The 23,099-nt window shown below is 41.0% G+C and overlaps 1 protein-coding gene across 7 annotated transcripts in view; it reads right to left on the bottom strand.

The window, feature by feature from the left end:
• CADPS (calcium dependent secretion activator) overlaps positions 1-23,099 on the bottom strand; it is a 474,061-nt gene that overhangs the window by 74,539 nt on the left and 376,423 nt on the right. For all 7 annotated transcript variants that reach the window (XM_055558508.1, XM_055558510.1, XM_055558511.1 and 4 more), the window contains 4 exons: positions 20,262-20,418; positions 19,286-19,427; positions 7,897-8,052; positions 3,776-3,923 (listed from right to left, as the gene is read on the bottom strand). In XM_055558508.1, the coding sequence (XP_055414483.1) occupies positions 3,776-3,923; positions 7,897-8,052; positions 19,286-19,427; positions 20,262-20,418 (603 nt within the window). The remainder of the gene's footprint in view (positions 1-3,775; positions 3,924-7,896; positions 8,053-19,285; positions 19,428-20,261; positions 20,419-23,099) is intronic.

Genomic DNA, 23,099 nt, shown 5'->3' with positions numbered 1-23,099 from the left:
AGATCATTTAGTTCAGTTGTCTGTGCAGTAGTTCTGGGAAATTGTGAAACATTTATAAGTGTCAGTTATTGCTTTCATTAAAAAAAAAAGAAAATAAAGCATGTTGACTCATTTAGGGGTAAATACATGAAGTTTGTTCTACTACATAAAATAGAATAATGTCCAGAAAGAAGCAGTCACTGCTGCTCAGCCTTGAAAATGTTACTATTTGGCAATATCCAAGACCAACTTTCTAATCTGACGTACAGAAATTAGGAAGCTTTATCCCTGATTTTGACAAGCTACATACCTCTCAAATGTTGTGTGTTGCATACTCTCTCTCTCATCTGACCAATGACAGCAAGATTATGAGAGTAAGTGACTTGCTCAATGTCATGTAGTTTGGTAGCTAACGTGTAGAATTCGTATGATTTAGTTATTAAAACCATTGGAAAATTTATTCAAGAAAACCAAGGCTTTGAGATTAAGCCAATGTCATACTACTCTAGCAAAGAACAGATTAGTGGTAAAAATAAGAGACGGTCAACTGTGACAAAACAAACTGGTTATTTCTCATCCTATATCTCCAACCAGGGTCTACAGGTTGGCCTGACAAGGCCCTGAAATTGTACAGTGAAATTTATCAAAGTATGTTTTTTTTTTTCTTCTAGGAAACGGCTTCATCCACTTCATCAGATTCTCAGTAGGCTGCCTGACAACACCTCCCTCCACTCCTTCACCCTACTCCCACTACCTTCTCAACTCCAGTTCAAAAAGAAAAGATCAGAGTGACTAGTTCTGTTCGAAAAGATGGTTCAACCATCTGACCAGGTAGGCAGTAGTTCTATGATCAAGGCCATAGCTGAGTCAAACTGAAGAGGGGCTGTAAAAGCTGCCAAGGGTAAAGGAAGGCCAGTCCTAGTGACACCACCCTTTCCTGTCCTGAATGGTGCCATCCTTGTGAAACTCAGCTAAAATGGACATGCCAAGCAGCTATCAGGAGAAACAGATAAAATGGATTTAAACATTTTTCTGTTTTAAACAATGTTACCAAGAAAGTGAAAAAATAAAACCAACCCATAGAAGGTAAGAAAATAGCTGTAAATCATATATATGATAATGGTCTCATATCCAAAGGATATAAAGAACTCTCATAATCAAACAACAGATAACAACCCAACTGTGAAAAGGAGCAAGAGATTTGAGCGAATAGACATTTCTTTAAAGAAGACATACAAGTGGTCGATATGCTCATGAAAAGATGGCCAACATCACCACAAATCAAAACTATAATGAGACTCTGTGTCGTCCACACTAGGACGGTGATACCAAAAAGATGGTTAAGAAGAAGTAGTATTGGCTAAGTTATGGAGAAACAGGATTTCTCGTACATTGCTGACAGGAGTATAAAATGGTGCAGCCACCTTGCACAACAGTTTGATTGTGCCTCACAAGGTACACACAGAGTTACCGTATGACCCAGCAATTTCACTCTTAGGCATATAGCCAAGAGAAGTGAAACAGAGGTCCACGTGAAAATGTGGACAGGAATGTTCGCAGAAGCATTACTCGTAGTAGCTAAAAAATAGAAGCAACTCAAATGTCTATCAACTGACTAAGCGATCAACGAAGTGTGGTATATTCATGTAATAGAATATTATTCAGCTATAAAAGGAAATATGAATACATGTAATAACAATGGGTGAATCTTGAAGACACTTTGCCATGCGAAAGAAACCAGACTATCAAGGGTTACACATGAGATGCCAGTGACATGAAAAGCTCAGAATAGGCAAATCCTTGGAGACTGTAAGTAGAGGGGTGGTTATCTAGGGTTGGAGAGGGAGAGTTGGGGAATAGGAATTCCTATGGGTCTGGGTTTCTTTTCAGGGGGATGAAAATGTCCTACACCTGACTGTGGCGATGGCTGCACAATTTTGCGAATATACTAAAAATGACTGAATTGTACTCTCTTAAAAGGCTGAATTTATGGTATGTGAATTTTATCTCATAATATAAAAAAGCTCAAAGGGAGAAACATTTAGAAGGGATGGTACTTTGGAGTTTGAATTCAAAGGTATTTTAATGAACTTTAGATATCACTAAGAACAGGTGTTTAAAGTAGACTCTGTGAAGCCTATAAGATTGTTCAGAGTCCCCCAGAGAAGTGTGGGTGGGTAGGTGGCTGGTGGGCAGTGAAGAAGTGCAGAGGGGGAGTGGAATATGGTAGCTTGGACTCTGGGCCCCCTATTTCTTGAATTCCTGCCCTCTCCACTTCATCCAGAACAATTTTATTCATTCCTTATGCTGGCCTTCTTGGTGAGGTCTGAAGAATTGACAGCTAAAAGCAGCCTTAATGAAACTATCCTTTTACAGATGAGGAGACTGAGGTTTGAAGAAGCTGAGTGACTTGATCAGCTCCAGTTTGCAGCACCGCCCGGGCAAAAGAACCAGGGTATGGATGCCCATCTAACCTAAGCCTTCCTCAGGAGGCTGGCTTGTTGCACCTCAGCTCTTCTCCATAACTCTTTTTGGATACTGAGCCTCCAGACCAGTGGTATTCACAATGGGGTCTCCAGACCAGCCAGCAGCATCAGCATCACTAGGAAATTTGTCAAAAATACAAATTCTTGGACTACACCCGAGACCTATCGGAAACTCGTGTGGGGTGAGACCCAACAATCTGGGTTTTAAAAAGCTCTCTGGATGAGTCTGCTAGGCACTGAAACTGGAGAACTACTGCTCCAGATAGTTCTCATGCAGTGAATAGAGCCAGCAAAGAGAACCACTGGCACCTTGCATTTGAGGGTAGTGCTTAGAACACAGCACCCCGGGGCAAGGTACCCTACAAGAAAGTCGATCAGGAGCAGCAGCTAACAGGGATGGCTGAGGAAGCTGACTTGGAGGGGAAAGAAGGTTAGGGACAGTCTTGCCAGGAAGAGAATACCACCAACCCACATTTAAAAATGGAAGGTGCTGAAAGAGAAAATAAATAACGAATAAGGAGCAAATATAATTTAGTAAAAATTCTGAGCATATAAGGCTGGTATCGAAAGATCTGATTTAGGAGCAATTTATGCCAATTGGCAACAACATGAGAGTTGCCAGAAATGTTTCTGAATTAATTCTAAATTGGTATATGAATATCTAGCTGGCTTAAGGCCATCGGAGAAAAATGATCATGATAGTCTTTAATCAAGCCCAAGTTGCTGTTTCTTTCTCCTTTACATTTTAAATACCACTTTGGGATTGGAAACTTAGCAAAGGACTAAACTTTTGGTCAGGGAAGATTCACAATCCACTCAGTCTAAGGAAAATGAAAAGCCTGTGATTTCTTGGAAGTTCAAAGCCTGCTGGCTGGGGACTGGGTGGCAGGGTGATCTAATGCTATATATCCTGGAGGCTGTGTGATGCTAAGAAGAGCTCTCTCCTGCTGCCCAGATGCTCAGGTAATGAAATGCACTTCCCATGTGAAAATGACTTGCATTCTGTCAAACACACCTGCTGGAGTTGCCAGCCCAACAAATAAGGTCATCAAACTTGATCTGACTTAAAGGAACTTTATGGCCACCCCAAGCCCAGCCAAGAATCACTTCCAAGTGACTGGCATAGTCATCAGCACATGCCTTAGAAATTTACTTAACGATCAGACAGCAAACATTCATCTGTGGCTTAATCCACGTTAGAGTGCATTTCTGAAACTAGCAGGCTAGAGTAGATGGAAGGAATTTGTGAAGTTTTCTTCTACATGATCAATGGAGGGGGGGATGAAATCTGTATCTTTTTTTTTTTTTACCTCTTGGCCCATTTCCATGCTGCAAAGTTTTGTTGATTGAGCTTTGGCATCAACCATAACATTAAACATGGTGCATATTGACTGTGGGACTCGGAAATCTGTTGATCGACTGGTTTTTTGCAGCTTAACTTCAAATGCAATCCTGGTTCTATTAAAACAAAGTAGGAAAAGACCAATTCAGCATTCAGATGGCAGCAGGTGGAGGAGACATTTTCTGAGAGGTCAGTGAAAAAGAAAATTGAAGGCTGTAATCAGTTTCAATCGACAATGACTTCACATGTGTTCTTTTAAAAATGACTTTCCCAGCTAAGGAAGCCTATTCACAGAGACAGCCACGTAAACCCTTCCTTTCTCCACAGCACATGGAACACCTGTAGCTCAGCGTATTTCTGTCTATAGTTTACATGCTATGGAGAACCCTAATTGCAGAAGAATGAATGAATGAACAAAAACTCAATTACAGCATTATAGCATATATAAGTTCGCTCACATCTGCACCTGACTACATTGAAATACTTCATTAAAAAACAACAACCCTCACCCCCTAAAGCAGTTTCTAATGTTAACAAATCTCATGGTGGCAAATATCTTAAATGATATTATTTTTTCCCCCTTTCTGGTTGTGAAAGAGAGACACATAAAAAAAAATTCAACAAGTTTATTATATTGCTTTAAAGACTAAAAATATAGGATGGTTACCTTTGGGGAGGAGACTGAAATTAGGAGGAGTGGTCTGGAGAGTGCTTCTACTATGTTTTTTTTTTTTTTTTTGGCTGTTGCTGGGTTTTTGCAATGTTAAAGTATTGCTTTGCAATAAGATTATATTATTTTGACAAGTAAAAGCATCATAATATACTTACCATTTCAAGTAGTATACAACGGTGGAAACTTAAAGTGACTTAATTTTGACATAGGTCAAATTATGATCCCATCAATGTGCTAACTGCTCACAGGAAAAACCTAGTCTGACATGAGCAGGTGGTAATACAGGGCTGAGATGTAATCCTTGATATCAGCATTGTAAAGGGGACCAGTTAAGATTTTAAGAGGTTTCAGAGAAGTGGGTCAATGTCATGACATGTCTTTAAAAGAAAGCACCTGGTTAGTAAGTGGCTTTAATAAAGCTCCTTCCGTCTGGTGCATCTTTTGAGCATTGTTCACGGTCAGGTTCTGGAGATCACGCAGCCACCAGGAGAGCACTACTTTAAGAGGTATTTGTAGCAGTTTTCTAACAGTGCATAGGGAGGACCACACAGCTAGTTAGCTCAGGAAAGGATGCCAGCTTGCTAACACACCCTGGGTGCATGCAGGGAAGCCAAGTATAATTTCTAAGGTTGGAAGCCCAGTTCTTAAGAAAAAAAAAAAAAACTAAAAGAAAAAAAAAACCCTTAAAACACTCCTATATATTATATGATCATGTTAAAGATAAATGTATCTTGGCTCCCAAAGACTCAGTGCACTGAAGAAGCTTTCTAATCATGATGATCATTTTAAGCTGCGTTGAAAATACATTGCTTTCTGGTTTTGTGAAAAGGTGGCCTGATGCGGACTGACTTGGACAGGTCCCTGTGCTGATCTTCTGAGGTTTGTGTGCCAGTTCTGGCCCCAATTTGAGAAATGGAAATGCTAAATCACTCCCTTACAATGAAGTAATCGTCTTCTGTTTTCACAGGAGAGCTGTTCATAGACCTTGGAGTGTGTGGCTGTGAAAAAAGGAAGCTGAATGCAAAATTAATATGACTGAGAGGGCTCCATGGGATGGAAAAGCCAAGGTCAGTTACTACACTGCCTCTCAGAGGGTGGTTAGGGTGCCTTATTTTGTGTGGATCTCACATAAAGGAGACCAGAGGCTCCGTCAAATATACATTTGATACATATGATTACGACTGCTGAGAAACTTTGAAATGAGTGCCTGATTGTCTTTCAGGCACTGTGCATTTACACCTATGTAGTAATGTTCTTGTCCCCCTAGAACAAGACCCTTTTATTCTTTCCCAAAGAGGAAAGCTAAAGTTCTAGGCTCTACTCATGTATATTCTATGTCTTACAACATCCAAGGACTTCTTCACTTTTTAACTTCCGCATCTTGGGGTCTGGGGATGGTATTTGCTGCTATGCTTGCTCTGATCTGCTTTTGTTGGGGCCTCAATTGAAAGGGACATTGGGAAATTTATGTGTCCAGTTCAGGTGTACATGTGAAGCTGACCAACTTCTGTTCACAAAAGGTTACCTAACAGCTGCTATGTGTCAGACATGAGGAGGGGACCTGAGGAAGTTTAGGAGCTCAGAACGAACAAGATACACTTCCTGCTTTTCAGTAGCCCACAGTCTTGGTGGTGGATGAACCATAAAGACGTGTGATAAGGGGAATTCCATGGCAGTCCAGTGGTTAGGACTCTGAACTTTCACAGCAGAGGGCGTGGCAGGTTCAATCCCTGGTTGGGGAACTAAGATCCCGCTAGCCAAGCCACATGGTGAGGGAGGAAATAGAGTCACTATCTACCTTTTACATCCCTGTGTCTTCCCTTTTCCTTACAGCATCTCCCTATTTCTTACTCCATGCTCATTAGTCTGGCTTCTCAGAAAAGGACAAACAAGTCTTTGTGTACAATTGTGTGCACAGACCAGAAGCTAGTAAGGCTTCATTCTAGTGCCTTGTAGCCAATGTGTAGCTAGAATTGTGCATCCAGCTGTAGATCAAGGGAGAACTTTTCAGCACAGGGAGACTGCCCTGCAAGGAGTTTTTGGTGAGATGGTATGGCTTTAGGGAAAGATTTGCTTTTCCTAAAAATGACCATGTAGGAAATGGTGGAATTCAAAACCCTAAGGAAAGATTTTGACCACTGGTTTGAGAAATAGGCTTGTCTTTGGTTCTATGATTGGGAAGAAAAGAGTAAAACACAAAACCTGAGTCCCTAGGACTTTAAGCTCTTAGAAGTGCCATCAGACAGACCCCTGCCCAGAGTCCTCGGTGCACACAGCCCCTTTCCCATTTCCTGCTGTGATGCTCCCCAACCTGGGACTGTGCTGTTCTTTTGCCTTTTCGGCTTCCAGTTTTGATGCTATTCCTTCTCTTCTCTTCTTGCAAGATACAAGATACCAGATTCAGATCACTCTCAGCCAAACCCAACCCCCATCACACACAACTGATCCATCAACTCAACTACACAACATCTGGAGATCCAGAGGAGTCTGTGGTGTCTGGGAGACTAGGGGTTTCTGTGAGCGAGGAAAGATAAAGAAACAGTTATGAACTGGAAAAGGAACTTGGATGTGTGTCTGGAGATAGACAGGGTGATGATAATGATGTCAAACCAGACAAATCTCCTCTCTATCTCTGATATTCAGATATAGACACTCCATGAGGGAAGGGATGAGATCTCCCATCCTTGTTGGCGTGCCAAGAACTCAGCACCGTGCCTGGCAGACAGGATGAGCCCAAACAGTTTTTGTTCCCTGTCCTCATTTTCTTCTTATTTCTTGGGAAAGTCTACCTAGAAAGGATAAATGCAGCATCCCCACCTCAATCCCACAAGCCATGGTGACAAAATGGGCAATGTGTAGGAAACCAAAATGCACAATTAATGTCTCATGCCCCTTTGTTGCTATCTAGTTAGATTTGGGGCAAGATAACTCATGGTCAGCATGTGGTATGTGCTCACAAAATGAACGGTGCTGTGGAGGTCTTGTCCACATCACTGCAGAGTCAAGAGATGCCTGCTCCCTGTGCTTAGAACAGTGGATTAGTAGGTTCTCCTTTTTCTTTCCAGCCAGCTATCCACCTACACATACACTCATACATTTAACAAATACATATTAACTAAGCATTTTGTGCCAGACACTTATGGGTATTAAGGATACAGAGATAAGAAGGACCCTTTCCTCACAGAGCTGAATGAAAACACGGGCAGCCTTATTTTGTGCCCTCTTTTGTGGGGTTTGGCAAGATGTGGGAAGGTGAACAGAAGCTGCAATGTGGTCACCACTCCAGCTGACTATGACAAGCAGTCACCTTCTCCCAGACATTCCAAATGACGGCTGACTCAGCAGCCACCCAGCCCTTTCTGAGTCAGTGCACAGCGGGGAAGGTGTGCAGAACCTGTCCAGCCACCTGCGCTCACCTTTTGACACAAGATTCGATCATGTCACTTGCCATCAGCTTCAGCCGTTGTTCCAGGTGCTTTCCAAACTCTTCTTCGGGCCAGTGCAAGTCCCGAATGAAGGTCTGCAGGGCATCGAGTTTCCAGAACAGATCTTCTGAAGTGCCTGATCCATTACTGGCAGGATAAAAATGAGAAAACAAGAGTCACCCACTGGCCGAGAGTTCTGCAAAAGCTGACACAAGAACAAGGGGGGACTAGAAGGCTTAAGGCAAACAGTGGCTTCCACATACAAAACGACGAGTGTTGGCGTGGAGGTGGGGGCAATCTCCACTGGCAGATTAGAGTTTTACCATACATGACTTAGCAGGCTTGGTTCGGCCAATTATTCCAGACCAGTGAGAAGTCTGAGGACGTGCTGCCCCATCACTCGAACAATGTATGGTAAAAATCAGCCTTCTTTTAATAACCACATTAACACATGTGATGATTCAGATGAAGGCCACGAACCAGGGGGAGAAGTAGGTCTCAATGGATAATAACTACATGGCAACATGCAGTTATTCAAATTCAGGGTTTCATGCATTTCCCCAGCTCCCCTCCAGAGCGGAGGCCTCTTGGAGACTGCACAAGACTTTCAGTTGTAAAAGGACAGTGCTAACAAAGTGGTGAGCGAGGACCCACTTTCTCCCTTGAAGAGCTGGAAAGAAATTAGGGTGACTCAAACCAAGCCGAGTACACCTGGATGCCTTGAATCCGAGATTCTTGCTCAGTTTGGTTATTATTCCAATTTTCATAGACCGGCCCATTGCATGAGCCCCAGGACAGGGTGGGTTGTGGGGGGAGGTGAGTGGACAAGGAATATTTGCAAAGCTTTAGGGCACAAAACCCGAGCTCCTGTACTGTTGCACCATCTTACCCAGTCCTTGGTACAGATGGAGAAACTGGTCTCGATTCCTTTCTGTACAATGACGTTTAAGAAACATTTACCTGGGCCAGCGACGGAAAGCCTGCATTCGGGAACTGCTCCACCTCCCGCCCTCTCAACCTTCTCTGGCTGGCTTCCTCTTTTAAAACAATTCCAGTGGGAGTTCTAAGGGGTGGCCACCCCCCACCCCCTTCCTCGCATACCACTAATGCTAACACGGCAATTTATAAAATGTCCAACATACCATGCATTACCACTTGTTCTGACATCGTCTATAGAAACAGATGAGAGTGGGTGTTTCTATTGTGACAGATGCCAGCTGCATTGAATTAATGCTTCAGAGAGAGAAATATAGCTAGTGCATAAGTGCATACACAGCTACTGCGGGGGTGGAGGGGGCAGACTCCCAACATGCCGGGAGGGAGCCCAAGGCCTGCACCAACAGGTTCACGTTTTCAAGGACAGACCAGTCTGAGGTCAGTACGTAGACGTATCTGACATGAAGGAGCAGGTAACATGGAAACACGTCCTTAAAATGAAAGGTGGCAAAGGAGGAAACTGAAATCATGAAAAGATATAGAATCAGGCATTTCCTGGTGGGTGACTGAGAATCTACACCTTCTTTCAAGATACTGTGGTAGGCAGTGTTCAAAAGTGGGGGAATGCATCGTCAAAGTTCAGCCTTCCCCCTATCCCATCCTAGGCTTGGGAAGAAGAAACCCCAACTTTGTCTAGTCTAAACCCCGTTTTGGAACAGCATGGTTGTATGTTTTAAATCATTAAGTACATATGAATGCAATAATTGGTATTTATTACAACAACATTTTGACACCCATCTGGTTTCAGAGTTTCAAAAAATTCTTCTAGGGTTTTTTTCCTTTTTTCTTTGAAGAGATTATTATTAAGTTTTGACATGAGGAAAAGAATATTTTCTTTTTATTTTTAAGATAAACTGTTAATGTTAAGGCAATAGCACCAAGATTATTTTGATTGCTGAGCAGTTACCAAAATGTGTTCCCACTCATGCCTTAATTAATTGAACGGAGACCATTATCTGCTTTATTACAATGTCTTGATTCATATCTTTTCAAAAACATGTCACAGAGCATGCATAGAAGGAGGTAAGGGAAGCTTTCAGATATTTATTTTTAAATTTTTTACATATACTACCTAATCTAATTTTTCATATAGTCATCTTAGCATGAATATGATTTATGTTTTTTTTTTATTAAGAAGTTTTTTTTTCCCTCCCATATACAAATTTTGGAGGTTTTAATTTGTCTTCAAAAGAAGATCAGACACATTGACCAGTTGATTTCTTTGTGAACTTGTGAGCAAATATACGAGTTTTTAAAAAATGTTAGACGGCTTTGGAGGAGCCAAGTAGAGCAGTCATTCTAAAGTTCTGTTCTCTACCTGGATTACTGCAGAAATAAAAACATGGAGGCCCATCTTGATGAATGCGATTCTGAGATTTCAAAACATCATTGTCAGTTTCAGATCATTTTTTATTCCTTTGATAATAACACTTCCCTTTGAAAATGTGCCAATTTATTCTTTCAAGAAAAAGCTTATCTGGCCTATAATTAGCTGTGGTCTAAGACAAGGATCAAAGGAGGGTGTAGGATCACTAAACCTTCTTTCACTTATTAAATCATGCATGTGGTTCTAATTTAATTTTCCTGAGGGAGGATTTTGGGGTGCTGGATCTTCTTCTTGCTTAGGAAAGAGGGAGAGAAGATTCATTTCCTAGGCTAGAAGAAATGACTTCTCAACCTCCACCCTTCAAACTGCTGGCTTTAAAGGGGTGACCTGGCCTCCACGGCAAAAGCCCATAAATTGCTGGTATTTGGATGAATACAGAGCAAGGCTCTGCACCAAAGCCACAGATGATATGCCCATCCCCAATTTAACGGCACTGCGTTCTCAGATTCGGAGATCTTCTTGCTACCTAGATCTCAATGCTCCAAACTGTATTATGACCTTGGGATGTACTTTACAGAACAGTTACATTACTAAGGCTTGATCCATTCAGAAATTTTTGTTTAGCCCAGAACATACTGTTACTATATTCTGCCATTTGCTGACACCAGAAATATGCTTTATGGTTTAAACATTATCTAGGAATTTTTTATTAAAAACAAAACCAAACCAAACTAGCTTCTAGATAGGTATGCTTTTCTCTCTGATTTGGATCAAGCCAGAAATGACTGGCTAGCCCAGCAAAGAGGTTTCCTGGACTATTTTTGGGTGATTAATTTCTAAATCATGTCACCTGGATTAGGAAAAAAAACAACAACAAAAAAGCAAAACATGGGAAGAAGCCTTTTGCAAAGGAATTCAGGAAGTGAAACACAGTTCTCAAACATTCAGTGGGCGTAAGACAAATTGTTAGTGCGGTATATATAGCCAATGTCTTACAAACACGCTGCATGCCAGAAATAAACAATATTGTCTCTGTATGATCAGCAAAATATGTCTAATTATCCATCTCCATCTCTGTTATATAGGATGTATAGAAATAAACAATACATATCCATGCCAAGATCACTTAAATTTAAATGCGATCTAATGTGAACTGAATACACACTCAGCATCATATATAGCAGCCATCCATGACGGTGCCGAAAAAGTAGGCATTTGTGGGATGCCTAGAGGGATGTTAACTGGTAGATTTGGTACTTTGGGAAGGTTCACATTGGGTAGGTTCACATTGGGTAGATTACTGGTTAAACTCCTGTGGAAGAAACAGACAGAAAGAAAAAATACCATCACAGTGACGATGCAGATGTGGCAGAAGCACGCGACAGTTGTAAATAAACTGGCTAAGTCCACAGAAAGACAACAGTGAAGACTTAAGCAACACATTTCAGAAAGCAGCTTACGGATGGGAGCTGTGGTGTGGCTCAGTTGTTCAGAGAGAAATGATAAAAATTAATGGGAAAAAAAATTAACCACAGAGAGACTGAAAAGCGTGGACACTCATGGACACCTATATACAATGATGTTACACGTGTTATTTCAATGCCTGTGTGAGGGGCTTTCAGTTTCCAGATCCACTGCTGTGAGGGTCTGGACCTGTCTCAGACAAAAAACTTTAAGCGGATGGAATTCTTGGCGTTGCTGTGGCGAGGGCTGTAGTGAAGTAGCTGGGACTGATAGAAAGGGTAAAACACTTGGATTTTTTTTCACTCTTGTTTACGAGTTATTTTTGATGGAGGTACATTTCTTAAGTCAGAGAGGAGATCCAAGATGGAGCAGGAAATTCACCCACTTGAACCCATACATGATGATAGTGGACAAAACCTGAATTCTTTCCAACCCCTACTTCTGAAGACAGTGTATGTGCAATGGGGCATCAGGGTTGATGGCAAAGATAAAGGAATTGTGTCAACAGGAATGATTAGCTCTGTATAATTTTATAGAACACTTAAAGAAAATGGAGACCTCCCCTCCCAAACTAAGTCTAATTAATGTGGAGAAATGCTTACACTCAAAAAAGGGAAAAGAATCCCAAATTCAGCTCTTACAGTAAAATTCTTTGACCACAAGAGGATTTAAAATGTGGTGTTCTGTTATAAGTAATTACTTCTGAAAGTGAGATAGAGACTGGAGGAAAGGATGACGGGGCCTTGTAGGGGGCTGGGGATATTCTGTTTCTTGATTTGTGTGAGTGTCATTTGAATATTAATCAAGCTTTGTATTTTCTGTAAAAAGTCAAAATTTAAGTTAAAAAGTAACAAACAGTTAAAAACTGTGACCTTGTATCAGGTTTTCTTTTTGAGCAAAGATTGATCAACTGAGGTAATGAAAGAGAGATGGATGGCTTTATGAGTAAAGAAAGGAAGTAAAACAAAACGAGAACTCCAAAGCGAATCAACCACATCTCTTTGGAGGGACTGTGTCATATACTGCTCAACCAGCTGGCATCGTGCGATTCTGTAGTGGCATTTCAAGGGTGTTCCATCCAGCCAAAGTCACTGGCACAGTGGAGCCCAGCCTAACTCTGCATCTGAGAGGAGCCTTCCTGTTTAAGTGGAGTTGACAGCATTTTGGCAAAGAAGTTGAGGTTTTCTTTTTGGATCTTGCAGAAGAAGAGCAAGTTTTGCCAAAGCAGCTCTGCCCCGGGCAAGCTGTATTTGACTAACACAGCTCTTGCAAAGGCTGGAGCTGCCTCTGGGCTTGCTGAGGGGGGCAAGTCTCCTGATAGGTTTGAAATTTTGGACCCCTGAGATAATCTGGACATCTGTCTCCCTCTAGAAATGAGCTGGCCTTTCATAATGGGAATAGAGCCCTGGATGGTAGATGGAGGAACCTAGAATGCAAAATTGCCAGCCCTGCATTCTCTTCCTTAAGGGAAACAGGTGTCTCAAAGGTTTGTCCTTAACACTTGTCATTTGGGGAAAGACAATTACACTTCTCTGCTTGGGACGAAGGGGTGCTTTCGTGGGAATGATCAAGAGCTTAGCTAAAGCTATTAAGAAGAAGGAAAATGGAACTTTGACTTCCATGTTTCTCTGTTTAACTGGGGAATCTGCCTTTGAATTCAGTCCCTGGTGGTTCTCATTCTTAAACACTGCTATGCAATAAAACCGTTGGCGATTTCCACTGAGACATGTGTAAGCCTATATAAGCAAATGTGATCATTAAATGATACACACACTGAATATTGATCAAGGAATTAGAAGATTTTTCGAGATGGCAGCCTGGAAAGTTAAAATGTCAATTCTGAGCAAATTATAAGTAGCTAGGAATGAATAACATACAAATATATGCAACAGCAACTCAATTTAAACATATTAGCAGAGGGTGGGCACACAAATTAGAAATGAGCTTTGTTTTAAACATGAAAAATTTTAAAATACTTAGATTAATCAAAACATATTGTATTGGCAAAATATGACATTTGGCCAGACTGCTGTACTGGACTCATAGAAACATTTTCGTTCTGTGACATATCCTTGTGATCTAGTTTTAAAAGGCTGAAGAAACATGCTTGACATTTCTGATTTTAGCAAAATAACATAGTGTGTTACTAATGTTATTGATAATTCATTTGGATATTAATCATCTAAGAGTCAATTTCAAGCATTATATGTGACTCATATATATGTGAAAGGGGGAATTTTCCTGTAGCACTCAGGTCTACAGGCTCTTGCAGTGGCTGATGGATATGACAAATTATTACTTTAGAGGGTTGTTTAGCAACTGCATAGAAACAAGTCCAGCATACTTCTCTGTAAAAATCATAATTGGGTATCTCTGGATAGTGTAAGAAGTGTAAATTGCAATCATAACAACAGATACATGTTAAAAATTAAGACTCATTCATTTTGGGGACTGCTGAATGAGTTTGGGGAGCTTTTCATTTTGGGGACCTTTTTCAGGGTAGCTCCCATTCATGTCAAAGGACTCATCCCTGGAGCACTAAATTAAAATACTCTTAGTTGCTCTCTCTTACAAAAGGATGAAAATTACAAATGTGTGCACATCTCATCATTTCTATGGATGATAGAGTCATTCCTTATTCTAGGATTAATTTTGGGGCTTTCCTGGTGGCTCAGATGGTAAAGAATCTGTCTGCAATGCAGGAGGCCTGGGTTCGATTCCTGGGTCGAGAAGATCCCCTGGAAAAGGGCATGGCAACACACTCCAGTATTCTTGCCTGGGGAATTCCATGGACAGAGGAGCCTGGTGGGTTAGAGCCCATGGGGTCGCCAAGAGTTGGACACAACTGAGTGACTAGCATACTTATGTCCTGGGCAGAGAGGGTATCGTTGGGTCTTCTCTCCAAGTCTTCTGCTTTAGATTTTTGGATGGGGTTAGATTTAAGACACAGAAAGCCTTCCTTTGTATGAACCCTTTGCTTCATGTATACATGTAGTATATCTTGTCTTCTCTGTGTGCTCTGAACACTGAAACTTCTCTCCTGGTGCACCCTTAGGTCTAATCCCTACTTTGGTCCATGGGGCACTCTTTGGTATCTTTCTAGAGTTTAGAGGGGTTGTTTCTCAACTTTTTGTTTACTATCACTACCAGCCTTCCCCACAAAAGTCATTTTTTGTGTGTGCATATTGCTCAGACCCAACCAGATTGAAACCTCCATTCAGGGGAATGTATCTCTTTTTTTCAATTTATTTTCCCCATAGTTCTCCTGTGGTACTCTTAACAGTTTTCAGCCTGTAAGGGTTTCTTAATAAATATCTGCTAATCAATACATGCTTACTGAACACCTGCCGTAGGTCCTGTCTGACGGGTTAGGGAGGCACTGCTGATTAAATGTATATATGGAATGAATATGGAAAATCAGATTTTCTAGAATGTCACTGTTAGATATTCAAAGGTTCTGTTTTACAAAGGAGGACACTGAGGCTCAAGAAGGTCATTGGATTTGCCCAAGGTCACTTAGCAAGTTATTAGCAGAGTTAAAGAGTTCTGCCTCTTAGTCTAATATTTGTCTATTTCATACTAGGACACTTGCATATTGCTATGGTATCTTTGGTCTGACGTTTTATTAAGATATTGACATTTTTAGTAATCTGGGAAAAGACATTATTTTAATACTTTTCACATGTCTATCTCAGGCAGAGAGAGAGAGAGTGAGGGCATTTTGAGACATGAGAAACCCAGTTTTTCTAGTGTGCATGTATCAAGAAGCAGTGTTTAGCGCTACAATTCAGAATCACCCTGACCTGAAAGGGGCAACTGTGAAGCATGGATTCCTTGTGCTGGGAAATGAGACTGGAGATGATCTGTCAGTGAAACAGTAGCGCAGAGGGCTTTCTGCAAGCTTTAGATTACACGCTTTCTAAGTTTTCTTCCACATAGGTCAGGATGACATGACCAGCAACAAACCAACTCTTAAAAGCTGGTAGAATGCGGTCCATCTGCTAGGACCAGCAGCTCATACTCCAGGGCCACTGGAAGGGTTCTGAACAACCTGCCCAGCTGTGGGTGGCAGCCCTGTGACGTGTCCTGATGGGAACCTCTGAGAGGGCCATGGGCTCCAGCCGGGCTTGCCCTCGAGAGGCTGACTGACTTCAGCTGTGGCGAGAAGCTATGGGATGACATTTTCCACCAAAGCCTGGAGATTCAAATCACGACCACCATCTGGTCTAATGGATATGGGGATGCAGCTCCTTTTCTCTTCTTGCAGAGATGGAAGCTTACCTTTCTAGAGAAAGGCAGCAACAAGGACCCAGCCATTTCACCCTTTCTATCCAATGACTTTAGTTGTATGAAAGCCAAATAATGATGCTTTCTTTTCTTTTACAGGACCATATTTTGAAGGAAGAAAATCTGAAGGATAGAGAATATTTAAACTCCTTTCTTAGGAACTTTGATATATTGGTAGCATTTCCTTGTCAGAGTTCTGTTTTGCTTTAACATTTTAAATATTTTGTTAATTCTTGAACAATGTGCGGCTTTAGAGGCACTGACTCCTGTGCAGTTAAAAATTCACATATACGTTTATACTTAGCCCTTGTACCCATGGTTCCTCTTTACCCTCAGTTCCATATCTGTGGATTCAACCAACCTCTGAGCAGAACTGTCATATTTACTACCAGAAAAAAAATCCCTGTATTAGTGGACCTGTGCCATTCAAACCCATGCTGTTCAAGAGTCAACTGTACCAGTTTTTCCTGGAGTAAGTTTTACAATGCATTTCTCAGTCATTTTATGTATAATCATGTGCTATAACGATGACGTTTGAAAAGTAGAAGAGCAGAACTATTTGAGTACAAGAATTGTTTGAGAGAAAGGCTGTGGTGTTTGGTTCTGCGTGTGTGTGTGTGCGCGTGCATGTGCGTGCTGCGGGATCACGTGACACAATTAGAGAAGACTGAGCAAACTACCTAAGCCAGCTTCTTATTTTTGAGCACCCTGATGAAAACCATTCCAAAAAGATCATTTTTCACTCGGGGGAAAAAAGGATCTCTGCGTCTTTATCAACCCTCTATCCAGAGATCAGATAGAAGTGCATACTTTCTTTTTACATGGTAAGAAGTAGAGCGATTTATTCCTTCTGATCACATAGGTATGCTCTCAATTTTGTATTACCTTTTATACCCCTTATATGTGCCAGCCATTCTGCAAATCTGTTCCGTGGTATCCACATTCTGTTTACAAATCAGCTAATAAAATGCAGGTGATTTCAGACAATTTAAATTTAGCTTATGTATTAGCTGGCATTTTCCAATACCTCTACCTACTCTGAAAACCATGTACTATTTAGTATGAATTAAATAAACCACAGTCATATTCATGAGCCCACCCACAGCAGAGTTTAGGAGAGAAAAAAGCTACTTAAGGAAAAAACATCCCTATAAACTATTTTTAGGTTATTAGTCACAAATGATCAACTCTTTGCTAATTTTCAGATCTTTAAATTACTGATCTGAGAGTTCATATTTTATTTATTTCTACCCCTTAAAAACACCTTGTGAGAACAATCCCTGACCAAGACTTCCAATTGTGAAAATGATTCTGAGTCTACTTTTACTTCTGACTGATTACGTATATGTTATGGTGCAGAAGGTTTCTTTAGAATTGAATAGGTTAAAAATGACTTCAGGGACGTGATCACAGAGCTTCAGGACAAATCTCACATACTGAGTACAGACGTTTTTAAAACTTAGTTTTACAGATGAGAAGACACTTATGGAGGTTCAAGCCCCTGCCTTCTGGCTAGTAACTGCAGAACAAGGCCCCTGCCTCGAGGGCCCTTTAAGAAACAGGAACATCCGGATGCCCATCATTTCCTCCCGTGTGTGCTGATGGTAGTAGCCTTCACCATGTAAACCCAAGTAAGTAAATGCTATTTCGAGACCACTGCTATTTTCAAAATGTGAGTATTACTCATTTTAACCTTTTCTTTTTTCACAACCATTCTGCACGGGACAACTGTCTTGATTTGAGTGAGCATTTAAAAAAATACACTCGTTCATGCTTTATCATCAAAGGTCCCATTTCTATTCTCATGAGTTGAAAGTCAGCAGAGCTGTATTAAGAAACTGTTGTAAACCTGAGAATTATAAGCGAAAATTTATATTTATATATATATATATATATATATATATATTTGGTACTTGCAAATGAAGAGCTATACTGCCTATTAACCTGTTCAGTAGGGCAAGTCAAGAGACTTCTTATATGGCTCAGATGTGGAAAGAGGGGGGGTGTGGGTTGAAAAAGCTATTTTGCATTGCTTCTTTTATGAGTCAGAATCTGATTCAGTGTAATATTAGAAGGGGAGTCTTGATTCAAGAAAACCACTGAAAGACAGGGTGCAAGTCAAGGCTTCCAAGTTGAGAGAAGGCTCCTGAACATCTGTTCTGGCGTGCCTGACAGGGTGTGGTACACACCCCACTTCACTCCATGCTGTTTGCCACATCCCACAGATGTAAAGGACCAAAGGAACAAAATGGTTTTCTTACAGAAAAAAAAAAGAATCTAACAGAGCAAAGCTCTTATCAGGCTTTACTGGAGCTTTTCTAAGCCTATCAGAAAATTCTCTCCCTCAAAAAGTTCTTCACTTCTCCAGAAAAGGCGTGGGGGGAGGGTCTGAGACTGACCCTCTGGCAGCCTTGAGTGACAGCCCTTCTTCCTTGCTGGGAAATGGACGTGGCACTGAATCTGCCACCCATTTCTAATAGGATCTATCTGCCAAGCAGCTATGGCAACTGTCAAAATCACAACCTATGAGATTTCCTGTACTTGGTCCTATAGGATAGATATCCTACTAGGAAAATAAGTAGTAATTCAGAAAGTTCTAGATTAAGCACAGGCAAACAAGTTTCTGTATTACTATACTCTCCGGGTTTTGAACTACTCCTCGAAGGCTACCCAGGAGACAAGGGTGTTGGGTAGATGAGGAGGGTATGCAGAGTATCCTAAACGTATCTGGCCACAAAGTCCTTTTCTGGAGGAGCATTTCAAAAGCCTAGGCCAAGAAATGACAAACTGGCTCACAGGCCAGTTTCCTGCTTTTGTAAACAAGTTTTAGGGGAATACAGCTACACTTGTTCATTTACTTATTGTCTGTTGCTGCTTTAGCATTACTGCAGAGCGGAGCGCTGATACAGATCGTGTGGCTTGAGAAGCCTAAATATTTACTATCTGGTCTTTCATGAAAAATTTGCTGACTCCTTAGACTCCTATGGAACCCACTTTGGGAAACGTCAATTCCTAAGGGTAAAACCACTAGAGTAAGGTACACAGTACAAATATCACAGGCAGGTTTATATTCCATATAGCTTATCTATCTTGTGCAATAAAACAAAGATTTCATTTCATGAAACACTTCTCAGCCTCTTCCCCGCTCCCCTCCTTGGACATCGGTGAGCATCGTAGTTGGGAGTAAGGTGTTTGCTCTCTGTCCATGTAAACAATGAACACCATAAGACACCATTAATCCATTTCTGTATGATTCTCCAGCCATTTGCACCCACACTCCGATAGTATCAAAAGAGGTTTCCTTACTTGACTGGTTCCCATGACTCCCGCTCAAAGCCCCTGTGAATGGATTGTGCAATTGAGGACTCCATCAAATCCACATATCTAACCACAAGTGGGGCAAACAGGTCTTGCAGGTGTCTGTGAAATTTTCCATTGCACAAATTATCTAGAACAGATAAGCAAAAGCTCAGTAAGAATCCACAGTAGCTTTTTCAGCGTACAATGATGACATAGAGAGGACCGTTTTCTCTTTTAAATATACTGCTTCTTAAAAAGCCAGAAAGGAGGAGGAAGAGGACAAGGATGAGGAGGAGGATAGGAAGGAGGAGAAGAAGCAAGGCAAACGGTACATGAATGGCATCATGCTTCAATCTGCGTGGAAGGATAACGGAATTCAAAAACCTTTTACTCATTTGTGTCACTCTCCAGGAAAGGGAAAAAAAGAATGCCCCCTTAAAGAACAACAAAAGCAAAAAGTGATACTTTTTTTTTTCCTTTAGGTTTTCTTTGTGCCTGCTCCCTTTTCCCCCTTATGTTACCAGGAAGAAAGAATTCTGTATCCCTTCTTCCCTTCATCATTCTGAGGAGGATGGTGTACTTTATGGCTATGTGGTGCTCTAAGACACTCTGAAACACTTAGGTGTTACTTAGCTTGAAATTGTTTTCCATCCAGGAAGCATCTTTTGATTAAAAATTCAAAATGTGTAGAGCTGAAGTTAATTAGCTTGTTAAAGAGCAAATAAAACACACGGGCATGGGCACCCCTTTCTCACTGAGCTTGGGTTTTTCTGCCTAGTGAGGAAAGGGCTTCCCTGCAACAGGATGCTTGCTGGGAGAAAGGGAATTTTATCAGCTGTAACCTTTTTTTTTTTTCTTTAAAGTAATCATAAAACTCGGAAGAGCTGTTTCCAACGTGTAGCCTGCCTGGGATAAACACATTTCAGTCATCAGTTATCTGCACACTACTTAAGAAAGACAAACAGTCAAAGATGATACATACAATCAGTCCGGAGAAAATCATTCAGCAGCTGAAACAGTGGGAAACTGTCCCACGTGTCTGGAGGCTGCACTTCCAACGCTGCATCCATGTCCACTGCAAAGAGTGACAGGAACGTCTCAGCATGTTCCACCATCAAGTCTGACCACCATGCGAAGGCCTTTGAGATGTGGCAGAAAAACAACAGACAAAGAGGTCATGAGCTTTTTGTCTCCGACCTAAGATGTGAAGTCAAGCCCTGGCTGTTAAAGACTGATTGTGCATCCAGCAGGGTTTGGTAATTTTATTGTAAAGAGAACAGCACTTTTGGATATAGCTGGGCCTCTATGTGGTCCAGGGCAATGTTTTTCATGATTCCAGGCCTGCTTTAGAAATCTGCAGCTGAAGAAATGACAGGCACAGAACTTCTGTTCAATTTACAATAACTCAGTACCTTTTGAGTCATGCTCTTTATCGCTCTTGTTGACTAGTTCTTGCTCTAAAGTATTAGAATTTGGGAGTTTCTTCACTGTGTTTATGGGTTTTCTGCTGGTCTAACTTGAAAATTGGTAATTATTGTTTATTATCTCTACGCATCTGGGGCTTAATTGTCTGTGGTTTCATACAAGCTTAGCAACTCACGTTTTCCCTACATGTTAGAAATGTTACTCCTATTTCATACCAAGGCAAAGGAAACCATTGTTGTATTGTCACGAAACTTTTGAGTTGAAATCTCTTTAAGCAGGGAGCCTCTGGTTTTGCATCCTGTCTATAGGAAAGATCAGGCTTTAACCTAGGAGACACTCAGTAAGATTAGGACTTACTTTTCTGAGGGTTGGACACATATGTACATTGAAAACCAAAAATATCAGTGAAGTAACTCATTTTCATGCACATGGGTCCTTGGAAATCATTGTGCAGGGTCTCAGAGGTGACATTCACATCAGATGGGCCAGATGTGAATGCAATTCAAAGGCATGCATGCATGTTGACTAATCATTTCTGGCAGGGAGCATGCAGAATGAGTGGCAGTGTCAACAGGCCCCCCTTTTATCCCCTTTTGCTGATTTCAAAGAGAGCAGAAAAACAAAAACAATTTGCCAGCCCTTTTTATTCCCCTACCTCCCCACCCGGTGCCATAAAGTATTTACATGGGAAACACTTTCCAGAGCATTCATCGAAAAAAAGATGGGAAGGCATTTCAAAACATGAAAGATGATTATGGAAATAATTCCATAAATAAAAGAGTTTGTTCAGTGGCCAAGCTCTTCTGTGATCTCTTAGTTATCTGGGGATATTCTAACAGCCACCAGGAGGCAGAACAGGGGTCCACCTCTCTTCTTTCATGAGATTTCATTTTACTTACTTCTCCTTTATCAACATGTGGCTGGTTTGCAAATTAAATGGAAAAAATCAAGTCATGGACCATTCTGCAAGGGCAGCTTGGCTGGAAATAAGACACCTGCTGTTTCCATTTTGACTTACAGTAAAACCTCAGTGATTCAGAGTAAGGGAAGAGAAGAGATGCTAGTCTGTCAGCAAAAAACCTCAATTACTGGGCTTTCTAAAAAAAGAACGATCATTTAGCCGCTTTTCAAAGCAGTGTATACATGGGAGCCCAAGTACAATGTATTCATTGATTGGCTATCGCTAAGCGTATGGTAAACTTAAAAGTATTTTTAAAATTTCAAATAACTGTAGATAAATTGACCTATAAATTGAAGTAAAAGAGATGGGAGCTTTAATTTCATAGATCCTGGGATAAAACTTGGAAGAAAAGCCTTTAGAATTTCTAGAGAAAGTTGAGATGGTGTCAGACATTTTACTGAAGAGAAATTAAAAGAGCCACATCCGAAGTTGAGTTGTCACAAATTAGGAGGAACTGGGTCTGAATCGATGAGATTTTACTGCAGTTTTACCACCTGAGGATGAGAGCCCTGGGGTTTGGGGCTTGTTCCACTGACTACCTGGCTAAATCCAGCCAAGGGAGAAACCCTCGACTCCTCCCCCAGAGCTCTCCTAGCCATCTGCCTTCTAGGCAGAGACCTTCTAAACACTCAAACTTGCTAAAGTTCCACTGCTGCCACCCAACCCTATGTGGAGGGCTGATTCTCATCAGTCCTGATGGAGGATACTGGCAATAATCACAAAGGCATACCAAACACTGGCTGGTACTTATGCTTTAGTTATTTGTTTCACTTTACATCTTAAGGGTGAGTTCAAAAAAATAGTAACTGGGGAGACTGAAATGCCTTCCCAGACACAACTTTGCTCTAGGATGACAAGAAAAAAGAAACAAAAACACAAAATGAAGCAAAACAAAAACTAATCCTAAATGCCTAAAATAAAAATTTTCTCAGACCAACCTCATACCTGGTTCTTACCAGCTTTATTGAAAAGTTGCAAACCAGAGGCCTTAAGAAGCACCCATTTTTACTCTCTACAGAAAATTTAGTCCCTTGTTAGAATCTGAGAAATTATCTACAGTTGTTATATTAATAATCATATAGATTGGCAGCCTTTGAAGAACAATGACTACTGTGGTATGAATTATTACCATTAATATCTGGCAGAGAAACCTGGTATTCTAGCGAAGGAAGAGAGATTAAATAGGGGATTGTTGCAGAAGTGAAGTCCAAGTTTATTTTTCTATACCCACAGTAATTCTTTCAGAACCTCATAATCAAACCTGACTCACTAAGAAGGAGAAAAAGATTCAGGCGAGAGCAGTAATCACCAAAAAAGCCATTTCTTAATTTTAATCAAATGAACAGAGTCTGTGAACCTGGACTGGGCAAGGCAAAGGTTTAAAATAAAACAACAACGACATCTATATTTACTTTAAACTTGCTCATACAGGCA

The sequence above is a fragment of the Bubalus kerabau genome, chromosome 20 (assembly GCF_029407905.1).
Source record: "Bubalus kerabau isolate K-KA32 ecotype Philippines breed swamp buffalo chromosome 20, PCC_UOA_SB_1v2, whole genome shotgun sequence".
Lineage (NCBI taxonomy): Eukaryota > Metazoa > Chordata > Mammalia > Artiodactyla > Bovidae > Bubalus > Bubalus kerabau.
The sequence above is the reverse complement of the archived record's forward strand: the minus strand, read 5'-3'. Positions and strand labels throughout refer to the sequence as shown.